We start from the raw sequence: 25,601 nt of genomic DNA on the forward strand, positions 1-25,601 counted from the left end.
TTGCTACAATTAACTTAATTATGGTGCACTTTAATACAAGTATTTGCACCCAGCAGTTTAACATTCTCTGCCAAAGTAACCCATTCAAATGTTACATCCATACAGAAAAAATCAAAATCATAATATGTGGAATACAAATACACCTATTTTTTGATTTTATTAATATAGCCACTTAGGAGCTTTCCTTTGAAATATATAATTTAAAATGGGTAAAAATCTACAATCTAGTTAGTTTGTGCCAAAATTTCAAGCTGGCTTCAAGGTTGACCTTGACAGAACAGTGGAAAGACATAATGGCAACTGTATTGTCTTTATTGTATAGGAGATCACACATCATGTTTGTACTTTATAACCCCACACAGAAAAATAAACTAAACATGCAGGTTAAAAGTCAGAAACAGAAAACCTCAGCAATCAGTGTAACCTTTAGATTATGGGCATTAGAACATCTGATCAGTACACATTACAAAGGTTACATGATACCCTATTTCAGTAAACAAAATCTTCTCATGTTTGATATAGACTCAGCCCTCCCACTCTTTCGCTTGTATGGATACCCTCCCTTAATTATCTAAAACCTGTTAGGTCATTAAAACTGACTTCCAGGTCCATGTGAGAAAGACAATTCTGCAAAGCTGAATTACAGCTGATTAAGAGGAGACAATTCTGTTAATTGTGCACATTAAATTATTAAACGTGATTGTGGTTAAAGTGTACGTTTGCAGTCAAAGAAAGACATTACAATGTAGTTCTTCAGTTTTATTTTCCAAGTTCATTTTGTTTAAAGTTGTTAGTTACAGGATTCTGCATACATACATAAACCTGAATTTAGATTTTCATCAGGCATAGGAGGTCAGAGTAAACCAATTGCTATTTACAGAGTGTTATTCTACATTTATACAATAAGCAATATCTTGATGTTATAACACCACATTGCTCTTGTTTTACAGTGTTCTATGACCCATGGGAAATTAGTAGGCAATAACAGCATTATGTAAATAAAAAATATATACATTTCAAACAACTACATAGATAGAATTAAAAAAAACTATGCATTGTATTGTTGCTGGCAAAATGTATTGTGTAAGACAACTGAAGAAAATACCTCCTGGTTTTTGTTTGTATATTTTGTTTGGTCCCAGCCAAAGCTACATACTGTTTAAGTTATAAGCAGAGATGCACAGAAATATACAGCTCACATGTAAAGCTCACTGAACTTTGATGAAGAATGTGAATGATTACATTCACCATAATATAACATACATTTGTACAATCAAATCAATTGTGTATGTAAACATTGTGATTAAAACCACTAAATATACTATTTAAGACTACAATGTATATCCCCAGCATTTAGGCATCACTTCAGGTAACTATATAAAAATACAAATGTATTGTTATCAACAACAGCCAGTGCTCTGAAACAGGGTAATTTCAGATTTACACCGTAGATCAACTGCTTGTTAAAGATAATTTAATAATATCATGGAAGTGAATTTGTGTGCTCAAGTAAATAAATGCATGAATAAATATGAGCAAATCCATTACCAGAAACTAAACATCCCTCTGGCCAAAAAGGTTCTTCATAAAAACTATGTATAGAAGCACAAAACCTGAAGCTAGGTCTGATCCTTAAAGGTGAACCCTTTAGGAAACCGCTCTTCTTGTTATTCATGTCACCATGTTTAATAAAAGGTACAATTGGCAGAAGGAACACAGATTTACACAAATGCATAAATAATATATTGAAGTTGGAGTGTGAGAAATGTGATAAAAAACTACAGACAAGTTACTATTCTGTGGCACTAGTGTTCAACATGCTAGGATCTATTTCTGTATGGCCTGTTCCCTTACTTAGAATTTGAAGCAGCAGATTCTATATTAATTTCATGCTTTATTTTTATCTAATATGTAATATACACTGTAAACACTTGGTAAATATATTCAGTCCTGGAGAACTAGTAGACAAGATTGATTGCCTTTGCATGGATTTCAAATTTAAGAGGAACTGAGGCCAGAATCTGACTCTATACTGCCAGCCTCTCCTGTATTGGCACAGGCTTCAGATGTACAAGGAATACAGTAGCTGGAACACACACAGCTTTTCATAGTTTCATCAGAAATCACCTCCTTCCTAGACACCTGCTCCTCTAATTTGAAGATATTTTGCTTCTCGGTCTGATCTTCACAGATCCTGGGTACATACAAAAAAGGAATGATAGTCAGTCAACACAGTAACAGTGAAGAATACCTCTAAAACTTCAATGACTTCAACCCCGAGTGTCTTTCAGTTTTTAATTTATCTGCAAAAAAAAAGCTTTACGTATCTACTAGGCAGGTTACTGTAGCACAGAGAATATAGATCCATTTCAAAAGTCACCTAAGTTTTTTAAGTTGCATCTTATAATGATTAACGCAGAAAGTTAAAAGTAAACCCTCAACCACAATAGAACATATCTAGGCTGCATAATATTTTTATTCCACCAATTCAGCACATTACACATTCCTCGGATTTCATTAGGGAGAAGTACTGTATGACATCTCCTGTATGAGTTTCATGTTGCCAGAGTATTACTGGGAACTCCAATAGATCTCTAAATGGTTGGTTCTAGCTTGAATTAAATTGGTTTTGGATTTCAAAAAGCAATACAATATAAAGCACAAGTAACATTGTGGTTCTGTAAAAACATCCTTTAAATTGTAACTTCTAAAAACAACAAACACCTTTGCCTTTTGCCCCATACATTTTTGGAAAGCTTGTGTAACCTGTGCCAAGAAATATTATTATTAATACCTATAACAATTACTACTGTACAGTCAGATCACAGATAACCCAATACCAATTATGATGGAACATGCCAAGAAATATGGTACTACAGCTGTATTTTAGAGAAAACCCTAACCCTCTGCTCTTCGCGTTATACCCACTATTGCACATGTGTGCTACAGCAGGAGTACATCTAAAGCCATGAGGCCATGCTTGTTTTAGCTCTATACATGCAGACATACTAGCCAAGCAACTGTCTATTTTTCCAAGAGAAAAAAATATGTAGCCTATTTACTTAAAACTACCTTTTATGACAAATTACAAACACACACATAATATTCAGACATTTACATTACTTATGGCAAGCCACTTAAAGACAGTATTAGTTTTAAAATTTAAGTAATTAAATAATAATAATAATAATAATAATAATAATATTAATAATAAAACAAAGGATTACAACTACAGTATTCCACTGAAGCAAATATTCACAGAAATGATGGGGGCAGTTGACTAATAAATAGTTTTAATGAAGTTTCATTGAACTTTAAAGCCATTACAAACATATTTAAATAGGGATATCTTAAAAATTACTTTAAAATACGATAACCTTTAGACAATTAAATGAATAGTACATGATTAGTCAAACAACACACAATTATTCAGGAAAGCTAATCCATTTCATGTGCACAAAGCTAATATGATCATTTAGGCATGAAATAGGAGCCAAAACATTCAGCAAAACATTCAGGAACCAGGGAGACATTACTGTTATCTGCAGAGTTCGTGTCAATGAAACTTGGTACCAAACCCTCACAAATTCTGAAAAAAAGGCAGAACAGTCACACAGATGCCTGAAAAGGACTCTTCAAAGTATGCACACTGCCACAGGTACATGGCAAAGTGGAGGAAAAGTACTTATATTATAAAAGGTTGCTCAAATTCCATTTTAACAAATCCTGTGCTCAGGTATTTCTAACAATCATATATGGCCCAATTTTATTCTCTCTCATCCAGCTTTCAGGATTTATTCCACAGCTTGTTTTGAGTTGCAAATCTTTGAATCTAAAATCATGTGAGACCCAGCAAAGGATCAACAGATAAATAACAAATCAAACTAAACTCCAAAATGCAGAAAGATTAAACAACCTGTATAATATCTAGCATAAAACAAAATATGCTACAGTTTGTTGTTTAGCAAGTTCTAATGAGCTGGACATGAAAAACTCACTCCACAGAATAATGTTTCTACTTATAGAATAACCTGAGAAAATATGAATTTTCGGTGGAGTTCCCATTTAAATCCCCAAACCAACAAGTCTGACATTATTTAGGAAATTAAAAAGCAATCAATTCATAAATAAAACTAAATTAAAATGGCACAAATGGCACAGTACAATGCATTCACCTTAGTCTCCCTAAACTAACAGTTTAAGTTAACAGTTTAACAGTAAAAGACATTGAACCTTGCTCAGCTTAATTCATGTTGGTGACTGCAAAGTAACAAGGTGCAGCTACCACATGATAAGATTATAACAGAAAAGGCAATGTCACAGTATTTACATTGAAAGTGGTAGCAGCTCTTGATAGACAATGAAATAAAAAAAACATACTAAAGCAAATGTCTTCTGTTATTGTCCAGATTAAGTAGGGTACATTGCTCTGAAAAGTAATTCACCATTTTCTACTTACACCTGTGAATTTAAAAACCTCCAATATCACACATTCTAGTGACCAATTGCCCTCAAGTTCAGATGATAAAATACTGGTTTGATTCTTATTTTATTATTGATTGTGTACCTCCTTACCAAAAACAGAATATGTTCAGTTATACATAGTTTTGCCCGACTAAGAAAATGTGTTTTTGACTAAGTTCATTATTATTCACCACTGTTGCACTACATTAGCACTGTTCTGTAAACATGCAAATCTGTACCATTTAGAGATACATGTAGGGATAGGTACACCCAGTCTATATATATTGTGACATGAGCTAGGCTATACCTCAGAGTAAAGACCAACACCAATTATTTGCACAGGACGGTGGAAATATGACATGTATGCTACCAGTCTTCTATTCATGTTAATGTATTTAAATGTATTTAAAATAAAATGTGTGTGGTAAAAGCAGCAGGGCATTTTTGGAAGAAGTTATGGTAAATTGATTATTGATTATCCAAGCAGATAGATCAAGTAGAAAATTGTGGCTGGGTCCCCATTGAAATTAAAAATGGTAAACCAGATTCAATTTAAAAGTTCAAACTGAATATGAAATGGGAAGAGTGATTGGGGAACAAACAGAACAGGGTTCTGAGTGGTCATTATTGTCACTGTAATTTCAGAACATTGTGCAGGGAAGTTAAGATTTTAATTCATCAACTACTTACTTGTCATAAATCAGTCCATCAATCCCATGCTCTCTGAGCTTTCTCCTGTTTTCATGATCATTGGTATCATCTCCCCAGCAGAAAACTACTAATCCTTTTGATTGCGCTTCTTTAATGTAGTCCATGTTTTTCAGCAAATCCTCTACATTTGCATTTATGCCCTAAAAGAAGATTATTTTTTCAATCAGTGCATATACATTTTGAGTTTCTAACAGCTGTAATCTGAATACGTGCTCTACAGAGACCCATGCTTGTTTTGTTTAGTTTTCTTCATTTTGCACTTTGGATCTATGTCAAGTATGTTCAACAGTGGCTATACCTTCTAAAAGCACTGATTCTTCAGTCAATGCTGGCTTTGCTGGGCCCTTCTCTGAGAATGAGTGAGGTGGTCGAAATGCATTTCAGTCACATTTATGAGAGATAAATACCAAACAAACAAAAAGCAGCTCTCAGAAGTTCCATTTCTCATTTGCATAAGGATTAAAATGTAACATGACAACCAAGCTCTCTCACATTCTCTGTGTGTTATTATTCTCTGAAAGGATAAATGTCTTGCTGCATTAATCTAATGAGAACACTAAGGAATTGTTTTGTTCACTCAAATTTTTAACAGCCTCGGTCTGGTCATAAAGAGATCTTAATGACTGTTCATACTCATTAATATTCCAATATACAATATATATCAGTTTACCAACATATCTTCACTCTGTGCAAAGCTGATTGCCATTGAAGTAGTCCGACACCGAATATCCATTAGATCTGGGTAGATTTCAGATTTGCCTTGAGTCAGAAACAGGACTGGGTATTTATTCTGCTTCTGGCGAACCCTGCAAAGAAACAAAATTGCATTCATGCTTCGCTTACACACTTGAATCATCAACATAAAGGAAATGCACAATAATTTAATCCACAGCAATCAAACAAAATTCAAATAATCAAACAAAGCAGAATTATATTTTAGAAACTGCCCTATGTACATTTAAAATTTCAATTTGAATTTGTTTTGGGGGGAAAAGACTAATAAACTAACTTTTGTAAATTTATTTAAATGAGACGCAATGAATTATACCTTTTATAGTGAAACGTGAACAAAACTGCTAATTTGATACAGAAATCAGGAAAGCTTGAATTACAAAATGTAAGAATTCAAGATGAATCTCGATTGTCTGACAATGTTTAATTTAATTTAATTTAATAATGTTTACGTTTAACTGCATATACAATTTGTAAGACCGGATTTGCTTGTATAGCAATCAATTGTACAAGGTTAAAGAAAAAGACTAGTGATAGACATGGAAGTTTGTTATCCTTTTCTGTACAGACTGTGCCTTCCTACGCTTCAGGAAGTAAAAATAAATGCCTTTCTTTGAACTCTGTATCTGGTCTGATTAATACAAATGAGACACAGTAAAAGCTTTACCAATGATTTTTCACTGCTATGCATTTTCAGATTTTCAATCACCTGCACTATGTAAAGTCTAAGCATAAACCACCCGTGTCTTGGTCAATTAGATGCCCCCACTGTATACGTTTAAACACTAATTGGCACCACTTTTAACCACTCCAATGTTCTGTAAACATGCCAAGTACCATTTAGAGATACATGTAGGGATAGGCACACCCAGTCTATTTATATATTGTAGCAGCACTCCAGCAGTATAGTGCGAAATCTGCCTGTGATAACACTCTGCCAACAGTAGTCTTCACAGTAACAGAAACCACCTGTGTCTTAAATCAATTTTAAGCCAAAAACCTTCTTCCTGGCATCCCCCCCCACCATACGTTTAAACACTATTTGACCAAAAATTAAAAAGGCATTTACATTTTTATCAGCACGCGAGCCAAGGCGCACACGCACGCAAGCACACAGACCTACATTGTACAAATGTCAGGATCAAACGATGAAAAAACTACTCTTCTTTTCCCAGCATTCTGGAGCACACACTTCAGGATAATGTCAAGGAAAAGGTTCATGTCAAAATACGTTGAGAGATTTCCTTCCCAGGATCCATCCTTTGAAAGAAAAAAGAGTGCAGGGCAATGGTTATATTTAGTAAATTATATATATATGTATATGTGTGTGTGTGTGTGTGTATATATATATATATATATATATATATATATATATATACACACACACACACACACACACACACACACACACACACACCGATCAGCCATAACATTATGACCACTGACAGGTGAAGTGAATAACACTGATAATCTCATTATCATGGCACCTGTCACTGGGTGGGATATATTAGGCAGCAAGTGAACATTTTGTCCTCAAAGTTGATGTGTTAGAAGCAGGAAAAATGGGCAGCGTAAGGATCTGAGCGACTTTGACAAGGGCCAAATTGTGTTGGCTAGACGACTGGGTCAGAGCATCTCCAAAACTGCAGCTCTTGTGGGTCTGCAGTCCAGTCTGCAGTGGCCAGTACCAAAAGTGGAAGGAAAAGCGGTGAACCGGCGACAGGGGCGGCCAAGGCTAATTGATGCACGTGGGGAGCGAAGGCTGGCCTGTGTGGTCCGATCCAACAGACGAGCTACTGTAGCTCAAATTGCTGAAAAAGTGAATGCTGGTTCTGATAGAAAGGTGTCAGAACACACAGTGCATCGCAGTTTGTTGCATATGGGGCTGCGTAGCCGCAGACCAGTCAGGGTGCCCATGCTGACCCGTCCACTGCCGAAAGCGCCTACAATGGGCACGTGAGCATCAGAACTGGACCACGGAGCAATGGAAGAATCGAGCATCTGTGGGATGTGCTGGACAAACAAATCCGATCCATGGAGGCCCCACCTCGCAACTTACAGGACTTAAAGGATCTGCTGCTAACGTCTTGGTGCCAGATACCACAGCACACCTTCAGAGGTCTAGTGGAGTCGATGCCTCGATGGGTCAGGGCTGTTTTGGGACCTACACAATATTAGGCAGGTGGTCATAATGTTATGGCTGATCGGTATATACAGTGAGGGAAAAAAGTATTTGATCCCCTGCTGATTTTGTACGTTTGCCCACTGACAAAGAAATGATCAGTCTATAATTTTAATGGTAGGTGTATTTTAACAATGAGAGACAGAATAACAACAAAACAATCCAGAAAAACGAATTTCAATAAAGTTATAAATTGATTTGCAGGTTAATGAGGGAAATAAGTATTTGACCCCTTCGACTTAGTACTTACTGGCAAAACCCTTGTTGGCAATCACAGAGGTCAGACGTTTTTTGTAGTTGACCACCAGGTTTGCACACATCTCAGGAGGGATTTTGTCCCACTCCTCTTTGCAGATCCTCTCCAAGTCATTAAGGTTTCGAGGCTGACGTTTGGCAACTTGAACCTTCAGCTCCCTCCACAGATTTTCTATGGGATTAAGGTCTGGACACTGGCTAGGCCACTCCAGGACCTTAATGTGCTTCTTCTTGAGCCACTCCTTTGTTGCCTTGGCTGTGTGTTTTGGGTCATTGTCATGTTGGAATATCCATCCACAACCCATTTTCAATGCCCTGGCTGAGGGAAGGAGGTTCTCACCCAAGATTTGACGGTACATGGCCCCGTCCATCGTCCCTTTGATGCGGTGCAGTTGTCCTGTCCCCTTAGCAGAAAAACACCCCCAAAGCATAATGTTTCCACCTCCATGTTTGACGGTGGGGATGGTGTTCTTGGGGTCATTCCTCCTCCTCCGAACACGGCGAGTTGAGTTGATGCCAAAGAGCTCGATTTTGGTCTCATCTGACCACAACACTTTCACCCAGTTCTCCTCTGAATCATTCAGATGTTCATTGGCAAACTTCAGACGGGCCTGTACATGTGCTTTCTTGAGCAGGGGGACCTTGCGGGCGCTGCAGGATTTCAGTCCTTCACGGCGTAGTGTGTTACCAATTGTTTTCTTGGTGACTATGGTCCCAGCTGCCTTGAGATCATTAACAAGATCTTCCCGTGTAGTTCTGGGCTGATTCCTCACCGTTCTCATGACCACTGAAACTCCACGAGGCAAGATCTTGCATGGAGCCCCAGACCGAGGGAGACTGACAGTTATTTTGTGTTTCTTCCATTTGTGAATAATCGCACCAACTGTTGTCACCTTCTCACCAAGCTGCTTGGCGATGGTCTTGTAGCCCATTCCAGCCTTGTGTAGGTCTACAATCTTGTCCCTGACATCCTTGGACAGCTCTTTGGTCTTGGCCATGGTGGAGAGTTTGGAATCTGATTGATTGATTGCTTCTGTGGACAGGTGTCTTTTATACAGGTAACGAGCTGAGATTAGGAGCACTCCCTTTAAGAGAGCTCATTACCTGTATAAAAGACACCTGGGAACCAGAAATCTTGCTGATCGATAGGGGATCAAATACTTATTTCCCTCATTAACATGCAAATCAATTTATAACTTTTTTGAAATGCGTTTTTCTGGATTTTTTTGTTGTTATTCTGTCTCTCACTGTTAAAATACACCTATCATTAAAATTATAGACTGATCATTTCTTTGTCAGTGGGCAAACGTACAAAATCAGCAGGGGATCAAATACTTTTTTCCCCTCACTGTATATATATATATATATATATATATATATATATATATATATATATATATATATATATATATATATATATAATACAAACATACAGAAAATGTATAATATATAAGAATAATATATAGGATGAGAAGAAAAGCTAGAAGATGACCACATGTAAAATGGGAAGATGAACTAATAAACTTTGCAGGCATGACATGGAATATAGAAACCAGTGGAGATATCTTGGGGAGGCCTTCATCCAGCTGTGGATTGATGATGGTGAGGATCATGATGCATCATGGGTAGGAGGATGTATAGATAAATGAAAAACATTTTTTAATACATTTTTATTTCAGGCTATAAGGCAACAAAAGGTGAAAGCTTTGAAAGGGAGTGTACACTTTCTATAGACACTATGTATGATGAAGGCTTCCCCAAGATGTTTCCACTTGCTTCTTCTATCTACAGCTTTTAACATTCAAATACAAAAACACATATACGTCTCATTATGTATGTAAAGAAAAAATTAACTGGATTTGTACAGAAAATGTATCATTTTATGAGTGGAAAAAAAACTGTAGTATCTAGAATTATCAAATCAAATAACACAAAACCAAAATAATACTTACTATTAGTTGACAGAGCCATTTTAATTCAATGTTGAAACCCACATTCTCTGGCACAGCTTGAAAGATCTTAAAATATAAAATCAATTGTGTCAGTATAAAATAGTGTTTTAATTTTTTTTAAAGCAACATTATCATCTTCTTACAGGAATAAAACAATGTATGGTGAATAAAACATCCCTGCAGAGGGACTGCAAGGCTTGACAGTTTAAGACTTATGGTAAAGCTCCCCAAACAAACCAAACATCATACACTGGACCAATCAAAAAAGGTTTTTTTAAATATCCTTCATTAGATAACCAAGCTGTGTCTCAAAGTGAGAGAAGACCATCTGTTTTCAGTCTTCAACTTTAATCAGCTGTTTGTTGAAGGTAATGGTCGGCCATCCACTTTCAGTATGCACTGGGCATATATTATCAGCTCTAAATCTGGCATGTGTTTATGTGCTTCAGTAGTAGGTCTTCGGTCACAAATGCACTGTTGCTGCTTACTTGTGCAAGTGAAGGGAAAGGCTGGTGCTCAGCAATATACTCCTCCTCATCCAGAGATTCTGTAAAATAAGAGGAAATGTTATGCTTACGGTTTATGGAAAATAAAGAATATAAAACAATCTAGAAAAAGGTTTGCCATTTCTTTATGGCTGTAGCACTAGTAAACACCCTCTATTTCCACAATTGTGTACCCCAAAAGGTGCTCCTTTTAGTGACTGGGTGCAGGTGGGTGAAAGTGTGCAGGTTTAGTGATCTGATTTACGGTCTCCTGAAACAACCAGCAGATTAAATTGGTTAACCCATCGCTTAACCCAAGCCTCAAGAAGAGAGGAATGGTAAAACTGAACAATCCAACTGAAGCCTTAAGCCCCAACTATGCATTACCATGACCCCCAAAGCAGTTTGCTGACCTCCCAGTTCCAAATCCTATTACCTAAAGTAGAGCACACTTGTCCTATAAGGATAAAATGACTAAATTTCCCCCATGAATAATTGGGCTTCTGTAACATTCCTAAGCTTGCAAAATGTGAATCTGTCATACTCAGGACTACCGCCTGATATCAGTCAACCACAGGTGGGTTTACACGCAAAAATTAAGCAGACAACAGATCTCTCACTCTTTAAATAACAAAATTACTGAGGGTTTTCTAAATGTCACAACGCATTGAAGCTAGGTGTGTGGGATAAACAATCGATAACATAATGAATGGGTTTGCATAACAAAGAGGGAAGTCTACTGGATGTACATGACTTGCAGATAAAACCATTTTGTAAGATCTGTAGTTAATGACACTGATTATGAAGACTAACAAACTCAATTGAACTCAAGTGAAAGCCGTCTCTCTGATTTTGTATTTCCCAAATTAGCTCATGCTCTTCTGTTAGTGCTTAAGAATAATAATAAAAATAAAGCACTGTCACACTGCCTTGTAATAATTAAGTACAGTTGTTAATTGAGTAAATCTAGCTACTTTAAAACCCATTCTGTCTCCTAGCTAAGCTTTCATTAATTTCTAATACATTTTAGGACAGCCCTATAACTCTATTAATATGTCACCACAAAGTGGATAGAGAGCAGAAGATCACAACAATATTAATATGAATACTTTGCGCACTGCGCATTTGGCAACAGTTTCTCAAATTCTGTTGATTCTTCCGGAGAAGCAGGCTCGGCCGACGTGACTTGCTTGCTGTCCAATGGCATCAGTCAAATATATTTTACAATGTACCCTCCCTTTCCGTAATTGCTTCTGAAAATGCTACAGCAGCTGCTTTATTTTTCAGCACTTCCAAATCTCGCAGCCACTGCTTTATTTTTTCAGCAGTTGCACTTCAGGGCCACCGTAATTAAGTCTCTTAACTGTTCTGCAGTTTACAGTTAATGGTGAAAACACTTGACATTACTTGAATCTTATAAAGATCCATTTCACATGGCACTACAAACGCATCTTGAAATGTGTTGTAAGAGTTCTAAGCAAAAAAATAAAATCAACAAATTGCTCAAGAACATATGAAAACAATCACAGTTAGGTCAAAAACTATGATTATATTTTCATATACTTAATTACCATATTTTCGTCACAATTTGCAACATCATATTATTTGCAAATAGTGTGGTACCCTTGTCAAAGACCACAATTTGTGTAGATGCGATTAATAAAAAGAAATTTCAGAGAAATTACTTTCCACCTGCATTACTTCCATGTGCTTTAAACCATTTCTTTCTTTAATAAATCAAGATTGAACGCCTTCTATGTATATAAAAACATCTCTGCTATGACTTATCATAAGTGGGCTATATTGCAAGACAAGCTACAAGCTGCTCAACATGAAGGTGGTGGTTAGAAGACCGGAACAAAGCATGTTAAAAAACACTTTATACTAGTCTTACTTGACTGTTTAAAATTACGTTTTATCTACAAAAACATTTAATGCCTTAGAACAGTGGTTCCCAATCCTGGTCCTGAGGACTCAATGTCCTGCTGGTTTTTGGTATTTCAATTCCTTAATTTAACTAATAATTGGCCTAATCTTAGTTTATGAATTTTAAGCCAATGGAGACATCACATTGAATATAAAAGTAAATTGGATTCTCAAATTCAGGATACAGTTAATGTATTTTATATTTAAAAAGCACAATTTTAACATGGATGAAATACTAAAACATTCAAATGAGTGTTTGGGAATAAGGTCCTTTGCATAACATGCAGTCTTCATTCTAATACACGTTGGATGCTAACATTTTAGAAACTAAACTAAGCTTTTTCTTGATTAACTTAAATACCATACTGACAAATACCTTTATGGTCATTCACCTTCATTGCAGCCACATGAGCCAACTGTAAAATAAAAATTGCAAGTAGTTCATTCAGCCAATCAAGCTATTGTAGGGGTACACAGGAAAAAAAAAAAACTTGAATTACCCAAAAAGGTTTTCAGATTAAACAGGGCTGGGATTTGTTTTACCTCCTTTCTTATTAAACTCTCCCCTATGCCTGAAGACCATCACCACTATAAAATATTAATACAACTTTCAACAAGGTACATATTCTGTAGGTGTCCTTCTTTCAATTAGAAAAATACATTGCACAGGTATAATATAGGAAACACGTACCAGCCTTCACAAATACACCCTACATAAAGTTATTTGTCATGACAATGGTGGAGTTTACATATGTATTTGACAAAAAAAAAAAAATCATTTAAATACACAAACACATGATTTCCATGATGACCATTTTGATATGTTAACCTACATTTCACATGTGAATGATCTCATCTTGTAGCTCTAAAAGAGAGCAGGATGTTTACTAGTCATTACAGAATAAACGTCTCTCCATCCTTTGCCACACTTTCATTTGCCAACAGCACAGGAACGGTGCACATAGCTAATTATGTATTAACTCCGCCCTTTCATCTTACTTTGTATGACATCAGATTAACTGTAGCTCTTTCCCAGTAAAATAAATGCAACCCACTTAAACTTTGCTCATTCTTCTTTGGCTAAAGCAATCACTTCTAGAGTTTTATATACTAGAGTCTATACTTTTTTGATATACCAAATAGAGGTTTTGCCCATTTGTACAAGGAAGATGCAGGTATGCAGAGAATACCCTTTTCCCCATCGACATCCCTGTACATCACTGTATATATTTTACAAGGAGATGGTCATCTTTTCAGGAATTAAGTATTTAGTAAGAATGGTGATGTTATAAACAGTCCGATCATGGTTCACTTAGGACACCCAAGGAAATATTTTATAAATCAGGATCTCAGGGTTTCAAGAACATTTGGGGAAAATAACTTGTTTCCCTTAGAGTTATGAAATTCCTATGATCCCGAGATAAAAAAATTTCCCCCACCATTGCATGACCAAAATGTACAAATATATGACAATTGTGACTATAAACTTATTGACTGGGACTTTTTTATATCATACAAAATAGCAGACATTTTTAAAAGCCAAATATTAATTACATCTTGTTTCTTGATATGGTAATCTACAGATATACATTTATAGTGAATTATTCTTACAACACAAGAACAATTAAGCAAGAATAGTTAAGAGCAGATTAAACCTTATCAAACACATCTAGGTTATTATAACATCTTGAATATTTATTTTTTGAAGACTTGAGGTTGTAACATCAACTGGGCTTAAACAGAAGCCGAGTCCTAGATCATGCAACTTCCACATGTTACATTTTTAAATATCTGGAGGGGTTTATGACAGCTACTTCCAAACATTGTTTTGCCAAAGCAAGAGTCAATTACAATAAAAGTCTAATGCAGGTTTGATTTGAAAAAGCTAAAATCTAAAGTTAACAAGAGATCACAGAATTACAATAACCATGGCATGGAAAGGGAATTCCCAGGTCGCCGCAAACTGCCTCATCATATTTACAATTTCTGATGACAACATTCAACTTCCATAAAAGGAAAACATTTCAAAAGAAAGACTTGAGAAAAGACCGATATACATCAGGAAGTCCACATTTAATTCAATGTTTAAGATAAGTTACTGGAAACTAAGGATACCAGCACATTTCAATTTATAATTACATAAAAATAACCAAAGACTGAATTTTGACTCTTGTATATCATAGTACAGTGTGACATTTTCTTACCTTTAGCAGCTGAAGTTGGTCAAATGTAAGATCCTTCACAGGAACTTCGAACAATTCCAGTGAGTGTTTATCATTTTTCTGACAAGGGGGATAAATGACATGAGGGGAATAAATGACAAAGGAAAAAGAAAACCCATAAAATGAAAACTGAAAAAAGCAAATATGTCAGCCTATTGGTTTAGGATAAGCAGGATAAGGTTTTTCAAGCACAAATGTACACTTCACTTTATTCCACACAATTTAAAAAGGATGGGGTTAATACACCATGATAAATCCTTGTTTAGAGAAGATGATTTTAGGTTACCCTGTTAATATGTTCAAGAAGCAAAACAATTTCTGCAGGCACAGTTTGTTCTCAACACTACAGTTGTTAACTACTGTTACCTGTACCACTGTCAAAAGCATTCAGACCCTTCATTTTTAACACTGATATTTGGGGATTAATTTAGTTTAACAAATATTTTTCATACAATTAAATAGATATGTTCCACTCTATGATATGTTCTTGTTGAACACTAATTCCGCCTAGAGAAAACTACCCCCACCTCACTAACATTTTTTTCGCATTTGATTCTGATTTGAGTTGTGACCTTGCAAACATGCAGGGTAAGCCTCCCAAGGTCAAACTGTTCATATATACTAGTACAGCAGAAGGTTGAAAAAGAGCTGATATATATTTCACCTTCTTCATGGAAATGCAACACGTAAGGTCATGATATACAACTGGAACATGATCCTTTGAGAGGTGGACATCAAACTCAACGTAGGCAGCCCCCTGTAAGGAAAACACATTAAAAAAAAAAAAAAAAAAAAATGAAAAGGTCACAACAAAAAAAGTTTCGTAACTCCAAGAATGCTTCTAAAGGAATTAAAAAATCCCTCAAAACAAAAAAAAAAACAAAAAACTAAACAAACTAAAAAACAAACGCAGTTGTGAAACTGCAGGATTGCAATTCATGTCCGGTATGTCATCATGACTCGTAACAATACTTACACACAGTGCAGCACTCTTGAAAGAAGCGATTGTATTTTCCCTGATTTTTGTATGCCTAAGGGTAACAAGACATACAAGAACATTACTGAATTTAATTACTGCATGGCAAGTTAATCCTAAACCACTTTTTCTTCTGCTCCTTTGACAAACCTTTTCAGAGCACTACACTAAAATTAGTGTTAGTCAAGCCTTTTCACTTTATTTTACCATCACGTTTGGATTTAATCCAGGCCTAACACAATATTGAGGCTTGTAAAAAAAAAAAAAAAAAAAACTCAGAAATGATACAGTGCATCCAGAAAGTATTCACAGCGCTTCACTTTTTCCACATTTTGTTATGTTACAGCCTTATTCCTCATTTTCCTCAAAATTCTACAAACAATACCCCATAATGACAACGTGAAAGAAATTGGTTTTAAATCTTTGCAAATTTATTAAAAAAAGCACATGTACATAAGTATTCAGAGCCTTTGATCAATACTTTGTTGAAGCACCTTTGGCACCAATTACAGCCTCAAGTCTTTTTGAGTATGATGCTACAAGCTTGGCACACCTATTTTTGGGCAGTTTCTCATATTCTTCTTTGCAGGACCCCTCAATGCTCCATATTTCAGATCTCTCCAGAGATGTTAAATCGGGTTCAAATCTGGGCTCTGGCTGGGCCAATCAAGGACATTCACAGAGTTGTCCTGTAGCCACTCCTTTGTCATCTTGGCTGTGTGCTTAGGGTCGTTGTCCTGTTGGAAGATGAACCTTCGCCCCAGTCTGAGGTCCAGAGCGCTCTGGAGCAGGTTTTCATCAAGGATGTCTCTGTACATTGCTGCATTCATCTTTCCCTCGATCCTGACTAGTCTTCCAGTTCGTGCCGCTGAAAAACATCCCCACAGCATGATGCTGCCACCACCATGCTTCACTGTAGGGATGGTATTGGCCAGGTGATGAGCGGTGCCTGGTTTCCTCCAGACATGACGGGTGCCAATCAGGCCAAAGAGTCCAATCTTTGTTTCATCAGACCAGAGAATTTTGTTTCTCATGGTCTGAGAGTCCTTTTGGCAAACTCCAGGCGGGCCGTCATGTGCCTTTTACTGAGGAGTGGCTTCTGTCTGGCCACGTTACGATACAGGCCTGATTGGTGGAGTGCTGCAGAGATGGCTGTTCTCCTGGAAAGTTCTCCTCTCTCCACAGAGACACGCTGGAGCTCTGTCAGAGTGACCATCGGGTTCTTGGTCACCTCCCTGACGAAGGCCCTTCTCCCCCGATCGCTCAGTTTGGCTGGGCGGCCAGCTCTAGGAAGAGTCCTGGTGGTTCCAAACTTCTTCCATTTATGGATGATGGAGCCACTGTGCTCATTGGGACCTTCAATGCTGCAGAAATCTTTCTGTACCATTCCCAAGATCTGTGCCTCGATACAATCCTGTCTCGGTGGTCTACAGACAATTCCTTGGACTTCATGGCTTGGTTTGTGCTCTGACATGCACTGTTAACTGTGGGACCTTATATAGACAGGTGTGTGCCTATCCAAATCATGTCCAATCAACTGAATTTACCACAGGTGGACTCCAATCAAGTTGTAGAAACATCTCAAGGATGATCAGTTGAAACAGGATGCACCTGAGCAATCTTTCACATTGTTATTATGGGGTATTGTTTGTAGAATTTTGAGGAAAATAATGAATTTAAATCAATTTTGGAATAAGGCTGTAACATAACAAAATGTGGAAAAAGTGGAGCGCTGTGAATACTTTCCGGATGCACCGTATGTAGCCCAGTGCAAAGCACTACATGGAAAGATATCAAATTAACCTTTATTTTACATTTTATATTGGCTTGCTGGGGGTTAAAAGTAAACTACTGAAAATGTGTTCAATAAAACTGGTCTTGATCTTCATTCCAGTCCTTTAGAGCAGTATAAATATACGTCAGTGATATGCACAATGCATATAATTACACACCCAATTTTCAGTTGCACTATTTAAAATGTAATGATGAAAATATAGATTGATCATTGGGAAAACCTACAAAATATATTTTCTAGCTTCTATGATAGCATTACCTTTGTCTTTCAAAAAAGCTAGTACTGCCATCAGACTGGTTAAACTCGTTAGATATAATTTCAGGATGGACTGCATCCCACATTATGACCTTTGACTACCACAGATTAGAGTGGAGACAAAAGAGAATGACTTTAATCAGTTTAATCATTGTATCCGTGGTGCACCTACTCAACTTTATCATTACATGTCTACATTAATAGGTAAAAGTTGAAAGCAGTCAGACAAAAGCATAAGAAAATAAATGGTTTGCGAGTCACTTTCTGTCTTGCAGGTTCCTATTCCCTCTAGCCACACCGTCCCTTTACCCCAAAAGTAACTTATAAAAAAGGATAAAAAAGATGAGTCAGTAAAGCATACTTTGCGGTTTGGGTACTTCCAGCTCCTCTGTGTCCTACTTCCAAAGCCGTCCTCTTTTTCCAGTATTTCCTATACGAAGCACTCATATCACACATGAAATTTTTAATTGGCCTTATTACAATGTAGTCCACTAGAAGAAAAACACATACACAAAAAGTTTAATTTAACAAGAGTTAAGAATTAAATAGTCAATCATGTCCAAGCAATGTAAATGTGAAGCAAATATCGTGGCTTGATAATAGGTTCAAATATACCACTAACCCTGATAAGCTCCAATGTAGATCTTTTAAGGTTACAATAAACTATATAATAGTTGAATTATTCATGTAATGGTAAAAAGTAATCATTTGCTTTTAATCAGAATATAGTATTAATTACGGCATGCGGACATGAAGTAATCAATACCTATGTATTTCTATGTGTCCCAGGAAATCAATAAATCAGATGTCTACTCAGTGATTTTCCTGGCGAGACATTGTTCACAAAGGAGAAAACAACCTTTAATTCTAAATACTTGAACCACTGTGATATGAAAAGCTCATAACATTGCACAAGAAAACTAAATGTGTTATAGGGCAGGGTCTGGGACACTGAAATACAGAAGTTAATATCTGGTTTCTTTTTCCATTCTATTGCTTGAGATTAAACACTGAAATGGAAAAAGCAAACATTTTAAAAGCTCTGAATCAACCATTAAAAAAGGGTTGAATTATTTAAGACATCAGTTAAATATGTGATTAATTTCTGTCAATTTCTGTTAATGTCATCAATCCTAAGGCTATGATTGTTTCATGTCAGATGGGTTTATGCTTTTGGGTTTTCAAGTTTTTAACAGCTGCACAACAATAGCGTACCTCTGACTTTTCCAAGGGACTGTCTGGAGTTTCTACCGATAATAGGCAGAGTGACGATTCCCGTGTCTTTGCCACTTTCCGCAAATGTGGAAGACAGCAGGCAGGCAGTGCCCACGAACCCAGAGTGCATGTCCCCTTGGACCACTTTGTCACTCAAATCCTCCTAGAAAGTCACAAAGATAAACCAAATGTTATATCTGTCAACTTGTAGATAAGCAGATAAATGAAATGCAGGCAAGCAGCATAACTCCACAAAAAAAAAAAAATTGTGAAGTACAGTATATGTAAAGTTCCAACGCTTAATTTTGCAACTGAACAATGCCTTCTATGCACACTGGGAACTCACGTATATCGAAGAATAAATAAAATGCACCAGTACACATGCTCGTGCACATCTGTGTGCGTGTCATCTCCAACCTCTTCAATTCAGTGGTGGATGAACTTCTCTCCATCTGGCCACACAGACCCTGGAGTTACCTGCACTACACTCAAACCAAACAGGTATAGGTTCGCTAGAAAAAAAGCATTTTGTTGACTGTACATGGGCTGAGAACTAAAATATCCCAAAACAGTTTAGATTCCCTTGTAACACTAAGAAGCACCCAACAGCCTATGCAATGTATTAAGCACTCTTAATAGTGCAAAACATTACAGTAGATAAAGGTTATAATAAAACATACAGGCATCTGGTAAATCCACAGTACAGACAAAATGCAAATGTTATATACCTCAAAAAACTCAAAAGTTAGTTCCAGGTTGTCTGGGTCCATTGTGTGAATGATGTACTCTGTCCATTGGTTTGGCTCCAGTGCATAGCCACATTCTGGCTGAGAATGGCGTGATTTATACCCATTGCTACTGATCAAACTGATCTCAAGCGTGGTTGTCATTTTACTCCAGGTGGTAGGGTGCTCTTCGTCATCTTCCCCTTCTTCCTCATAGCCTTCCAGTGTCAGCTTCAGTCTAAACCCAATTTAAAAAGGAACCGGTGCTCAGTGTGCAAACTACGATTAGGATTTAATCAATCCAATAGTGATTTAATCAAAACTTGTATCAATCAGATTATAAAAATAACTCCTAACCTCAAGATGGAAATAAATACATGCACATTTTGTTCTCTGATCTCCTTGCAGAATGGGATTCAAAACACAGTGGTATTCAAGTTGCATGTAAATGCAAAGTGTAAAGATGAACCACAGCGATGTTGCTGCATGACGCATGCTTAGCTTGAACCCTTTCAGTTTTTTTGTAATTTGCCACTTCCTGGAAACTCCACAGTAAATATACACAACCTGCACAGAAAACGTTTTAATGACATTCAAGGGAAATGTTAGTTGTTGTTTTTTCCACATGAGGAAACACTAGCTAAGAGTTTGGATTGATCAGCTTACCTGAATTGTGACTTTTTAAACTTCTTTTTTGTTATAGACACTGCTGGCTTCTGAGAGTAATGAAGGCGAAGGCGAATTTCAGTCTGGCATGTCAGCCATCCAGAATCTACACACTCGGTGTCATCTGAAATATTACAAATTAATAATATGATTGTTTTGACCAGATTTGGTATTCAATTTTTTTTTTTTTTTAATGATTTGCTATAAATAAAATGTAATATTAAATGCCTATATATTGCATATGACCACCTATAAGCTAATGTTCTTGCAAAAAGGACACCCTGCCACAGTTGGCCATCCTAGTTCATGGCTCTAGGCTCTGGAGGTTGCTTCTCTATTCCTAGTTACACAAGATGAAAAATACTTACTGTTAAAACCAAACTGTCCATCATCAAGTACTATGTCGGATTCTGAAATAAGAAAACAAGTATTAGAACATTTAGCACAAGAGATAAAAGGTAATAAGTCTATACTTGAAGACTCCTTAAAGTTGTGACTGTAATATAAACAACAGTTTATATTGCATACATGTACACCTAAATAAAGCGAAGAACAATAGAAAAATTGAACAACTGTTGGAGGAAATTGACTGAATCTTTAAAAGCTAGCTAAATTATTTTTTTTGTGGCACCTGTATATATCTTAGAAAATAATTCACAAAGCAACAGATATTTAACCATGTTGCTTTTGACGGTAGCATTTCTTACTTTATCTTTAAATTTGACAACATTTTTTTTAAAAAAAAATGCCTGATACAATCTGAACATCTGAATCTGGAAATGTGAGGACTTTTACATGTATTAAACTATTGTTCTTTCATTAGCGATCTGTCCTAGGTGTAATGGAGGATGTTTGAGGAAGTTGAGTATTGCATAGATATCCATACCGTTTGGCTAACGCAAGTGTGCAAATAATGTTCTACTATGTTGCTTTCAAATATGCAAGACAACAAAACATAACCTAATATTAGTAATTGCTGTTATCAGTTAAGTTTTGCAGCATAAGAGGACCACCCTATCCTGCTCATTGGGACCCTTTTGTTTTCAGTTTTTTGTTCCAGCAGAGCTCTTACTTAATTGAATCTTAACAGAACTAATTAGCTGAATTAGAACTTAATAGTTTTCAACCCATACAACACTACAGATGTCTTAATTGTTACGTTTTAGGTAACTTGAAATACCCAGCTGCTAAAAACTAATTAAGAAAAGTGATTGTTGTGTTATTTGAAAGCTCCACTAAATAAAACCATAAGACACAAGGGTCTAGAGGACGAGGATTTATATTTAAATATAATATCCTTATTTTTTAAAAACAAGAATAAAGAACACCCACATCCACTACTTTTAATTTGTTTGAGATACAAATTACATAAAACTGTGCTTTATGTGTTTCCATTTTTATATACCTGAGGTGTTCAATTCTCTTGGATGCTGATGGGTCTCCCACTTATTGACTATGGCTTGACATGGAACACCTGCATTCTGCAAATGTCAATGTGAAATGTATTATGGTTAAGAATCGTCAAAATCAATCAGGTAACTTTTGTCATTAAAACAATTTCCAGCAAAATTATATGTTGTGCAGTATAATCCCTTATCCATTTTTGTAGTCGTGATTTAATACTTCACTAAACAAAACGAAAAGGAAATTGGCGATAGGCTAGCTTGCCCTCTGCAGCAATGAGGCAAAACATCTTCGCAGAACAAGAGCAGTTCAGTGAAAATAGTTAAATACATTAAAAAGTCTAAATTGTGAAATCTTAAATGTATTTATCTCAGTTCTGCAGCACTAGTAAATGGATATCAGTTTATTTAGGCCAAGGTGGAAAATACAAATTTCAAAACCAAGTATGAGTCAAAATTCAAGCATAACACATTAGGCCTATAGCATTGTTACAAACCCTTTTACAGGGAGTGTAGTGTGGCAATAAATCATCACAAAACATTTCCAAAGCCGGGAAATATAAATATATTAATTACATTATTGCCAAATGCAACTTATACACAAATTCAGCTGTGCAGTCTGTGAAGTAAGTATATCTAAAATCAACACAACATTCATAGATATAAAAGCATTAAATAGGCCTAAACCCTAAATAAATGCTGCATGTCACCTGTTTAACCCTTCATCCATTTATGAACACATAACTAGCCACGTCCTACAGGTGAGGTGGAATGCTGCCTAACTATTTGAATACATTTTTATGCAATTTGTTTTTTAACCCTCTGGCAAGGCAAGACAAAACTGAATTATTAGACATTTCACAACCACTTCCACATTGTCCACAGATATGTTTTTGTTGTTCTTGTTTTTTCAAATAGGGGTTCTGGAACATAATGACCTGAACTACTAGTGGAAGTCCCACACCTGATCGTTCTGAAATTGTATCACTTAAGGTAGTACATAAAGAAAAACACAAAAACATGAATTATGTTTGCGAGACACACAATATAACAGTTAAACCAGGTTTAATATGGTTATTGTTAATTTCCATCCAGTTGCATTTATCCTTGTCTTATGCTGAAGTAAACAAGTCATATTTCATGTTTTACCATTCTATATACATGGTTTCTTAATTTAGATTAAAAAATATAATTTAAGAAACAAATACATTTTTCCATTGTATATTTAACATATACAAAGTATATCACAATGTCCACCAAAAGACAGCATTAAAGAATACCGCAGAATAGACACTCACTCTAAATGTGAAATGTATCAAGCAACTAACATCAACTGACCGCTGAATCTCACCTTAGATTCAAGAACAAAACCTTTAAAATAACGATAAGAAGAGCAAGTCCCTCTTGGAATACTGACTGTTCTTTTCCACAAAGTGCTGTTGAGAAAATAAAAATAGGAAGAGAGAAATATTTCATATTAGAAGAGCCATGATTACGACAGGGTACTCTTCCCTAAAATCTGTGGCAAGCTTGACCAAATAGGGGTCAGGAAAGATACAGAGGTGCATCGCTGGTAAACTTTATTTTCAAAACAAGCACTGTGGCCATTTCAATTAAGAAAATATATCAAAATATACAACAAACAATAGTGATCATCAGTTTTCAGTCCCTTAATTTAAAAAACTAAACTGTTACCCAACCCAATCCAATTCTCATGCCAGGCAATTGGCCAATCCCTCTACCCCCCTCCCCCCAATCAAAATTATGATCTGAAAAGACGATAAACATGTTTTCACATTCCAAATAAAAGGTGCCAAAAAGCAGGGGGGAGTGAAGAGTTGTTGAAAGGAACAAAGAGTTCTTACATTTATTTTTGGTGCAAAATAAGTAAGCCATGATATTTACCCATCTTCTCCACCAGATTCTAGAACCACTGCTTTCTGTGGAGACCAGCTGCCAAGGGCCTCACAGCTACCAGTCACAGCTATTATTTCACCTGAGGGAACAAAGGGATTCTCAGCGTTATGGTTTTGAATTTTAAGTTTATAACTGCATCTTTCTGTGGATGCATTTCCTTCTACGTACTCTCATCTGCTCACTTCATGAAGTCACGCTCATGTCATGATTTTCTTTAGTTCAAATTCACATTTTATCTGTGTGAAAACTTGTAGTCTTCAATTCATGTTATCCATAGATATCTTATTATTATCCTGTCTTATTTAAGAGTAGTTGCAGTATCCATCTAAATTATAGATAGGATTATATTTGTGAAGGAAAAGGGGTTCCAGATGTCTACTGGAAGTCAGTGTCAATCTGGTTCATACTCAAAACATATTTGAAGCTCCCTGCTTCATTTACATATTATACTCAGAATGTGAAAAACTACACAAAATCCTACATTTCCCCTGATGCCTAATATGCTACATAGCATGTCACTTGAAAAACTGGCCTGAAAACCTATACAATTATTTGGCATAAAGCTGTAAAAACATGTTACGCCTCTCCATGCTTTTCTCCCTTATCCACAAAGTTAAATTCCCTAATTTACATAGCAATTTAGGGGTCTGAAACAGCAGGTCACCTTAAATTCTAATCCATTACTCTTTCCATAACATCTGCAATTTCTAATAGATTAAACTAGTGCACTTACCTGAAGATGTTGCTCCCCTGACAATAAAAGTGACCTGAGTGAAGTCCATGATTGGAGGTGAAATGCAAATATATGTGCCTCTGAAAGGTCTCTGCAGAACAAAATGTAAGTCTTAATATTGTATTGTAAACAGGACTATACATTTCAGACGAATAAGCTATATATAAACATACGCATACACTTGTACGTTGTAATGAACAGTAATCACACTGGTAATTTAAAACTACGGTATTTATTTATTAATGTAGTTTAATAAATAGTATGCATTCAAATGCAATACATTTAAAATATACAGCATACAACCGAAACCATCTGAACGCATTTAACATCTGCACGTTTCCAAAGTAGTTGACTGACTACCAGAGTCTAGAATATGAAGATCACTAATTAAATACGTATAATTATACGCAACACTACATATGTAATGTATAATTACTAAACGCTGTTAGTATTATTAGTAATTTAGTAGGTCGCCGCCACCGCATTACCTATGGAGCTGTATGTAGCAATGCGCCGTATGTTCTGTGAAAAACGTGGCAAAACAACACGAAACGTGGACAAAAATGCTCTTTCTGTGTTAAACCATCTGAAATGAATGTTGCCGTCATATTGTCATCCATATGCATGTACAGAAAGATGAACCAGAAAGATCTGCTTTGGTTTCTGTTGGACCACCAGTGTTTATGTAGCAACACACTGTGCCTGGTAGCTGTCAGTTCAAACCGCCTAAATCCGGATTCACAGACAATACTAGCGCAGTGTAACCGGACACATTCAGCAACACTGTCTAAATAACAAATTTGCAAAATTGTGGATTGACTAACACACATGCTTGAATACGTAATTTAAAGTTCAGGTCTTACCTTTGGTCAAATGTTGAATACTAGATCGCAGGGTGCTGAATCTATATGCGGCTTTTGCAATGGCATACTTTCGGCTTTAGGTTAGGCTACCGATGATAGCCCGCCCCTGCCTCTGATTGGTTAA

General features: G+C 36.3%; 1 protein-coding gene across 3 annotated transcripts; it reads right to left on the bottom strand.

Moving 5' to 3' along the window:
* Positions 1–744: 744 nt before the first annotated feature.
* Positions 745–25,601, bottom strand: gpcpd1 (glycerophosphocholine phosphodiesterase 1). 3 transcript variants are annotated; one of them, XM_066705750.1, is made up of 21 exons: positions 25,478–25,601; positions 24,615–24,705; positions 23,870–23,960; positions 23,316–23,400; positions 21,967–22,042; positions 20,930–20,971; positions 20,562–20,685; positions 19,899–20,133; positions 19,171–19,333; positions 18,317–18,446; positions 15,906–15,960; positions 15,594–15,686; positions 14,912–14,989; positions 13,084–13,123; positions 10,785–10,843; positions 10,297–10,362; positions 7,031–7,167; positions 5,846–5,981; positions 5,155–5,315; positions 3,537–3,589; positions 2,012–2,194 (listed from the first exon to the last, which is right to left on the bottom strand). In XM_066705750.1, exons 2-21 carry the CDS (start codon positions 24,661–24,663, stop codon positions 2,151–2,153), a joined length of 1,917 nt encoding a protein of 638 aa, XP_066561847.1. In that variant the 5' UTR covers positions 24,664–24,705; positions 25,478–25,601; the 3' UTR covers positions 2,012–2,150. The 3 variants fall into 3 exon arrangements, with proteins under 3 accessions (XP_066561840.1, XP_066561845.1, XP_066561847.1); XM_066705743.1 differs by lacking the exon at positions 3,537–3,589 and having other exon boundaries at positions 745–2,194; XM_066705748.1 differs by lacking the exons at positions 3,537–3,589; positions 25,478–25,601 and adding an exon at positions 25,103–25,301 and having other exon boundaries at positions 745–2,194.

The sequence above is a fragment of the Amia ocellicauda genome, chromosome 1 (genome assembly GCF_036373705.1).
Source record: "Amia ocellicauda isolate fAmiCal2 chromosome 1, fAmiCal2.hap1, whole genome shotgun sequence".
In the NCBI taxonomy this organism is placed as follows: domain Eukaryota; kingdom Metazoa; phylum Chordata; class Actinopteri; order Amiiformes; family Amiidae; genus Amia; species Amia ocellicauda.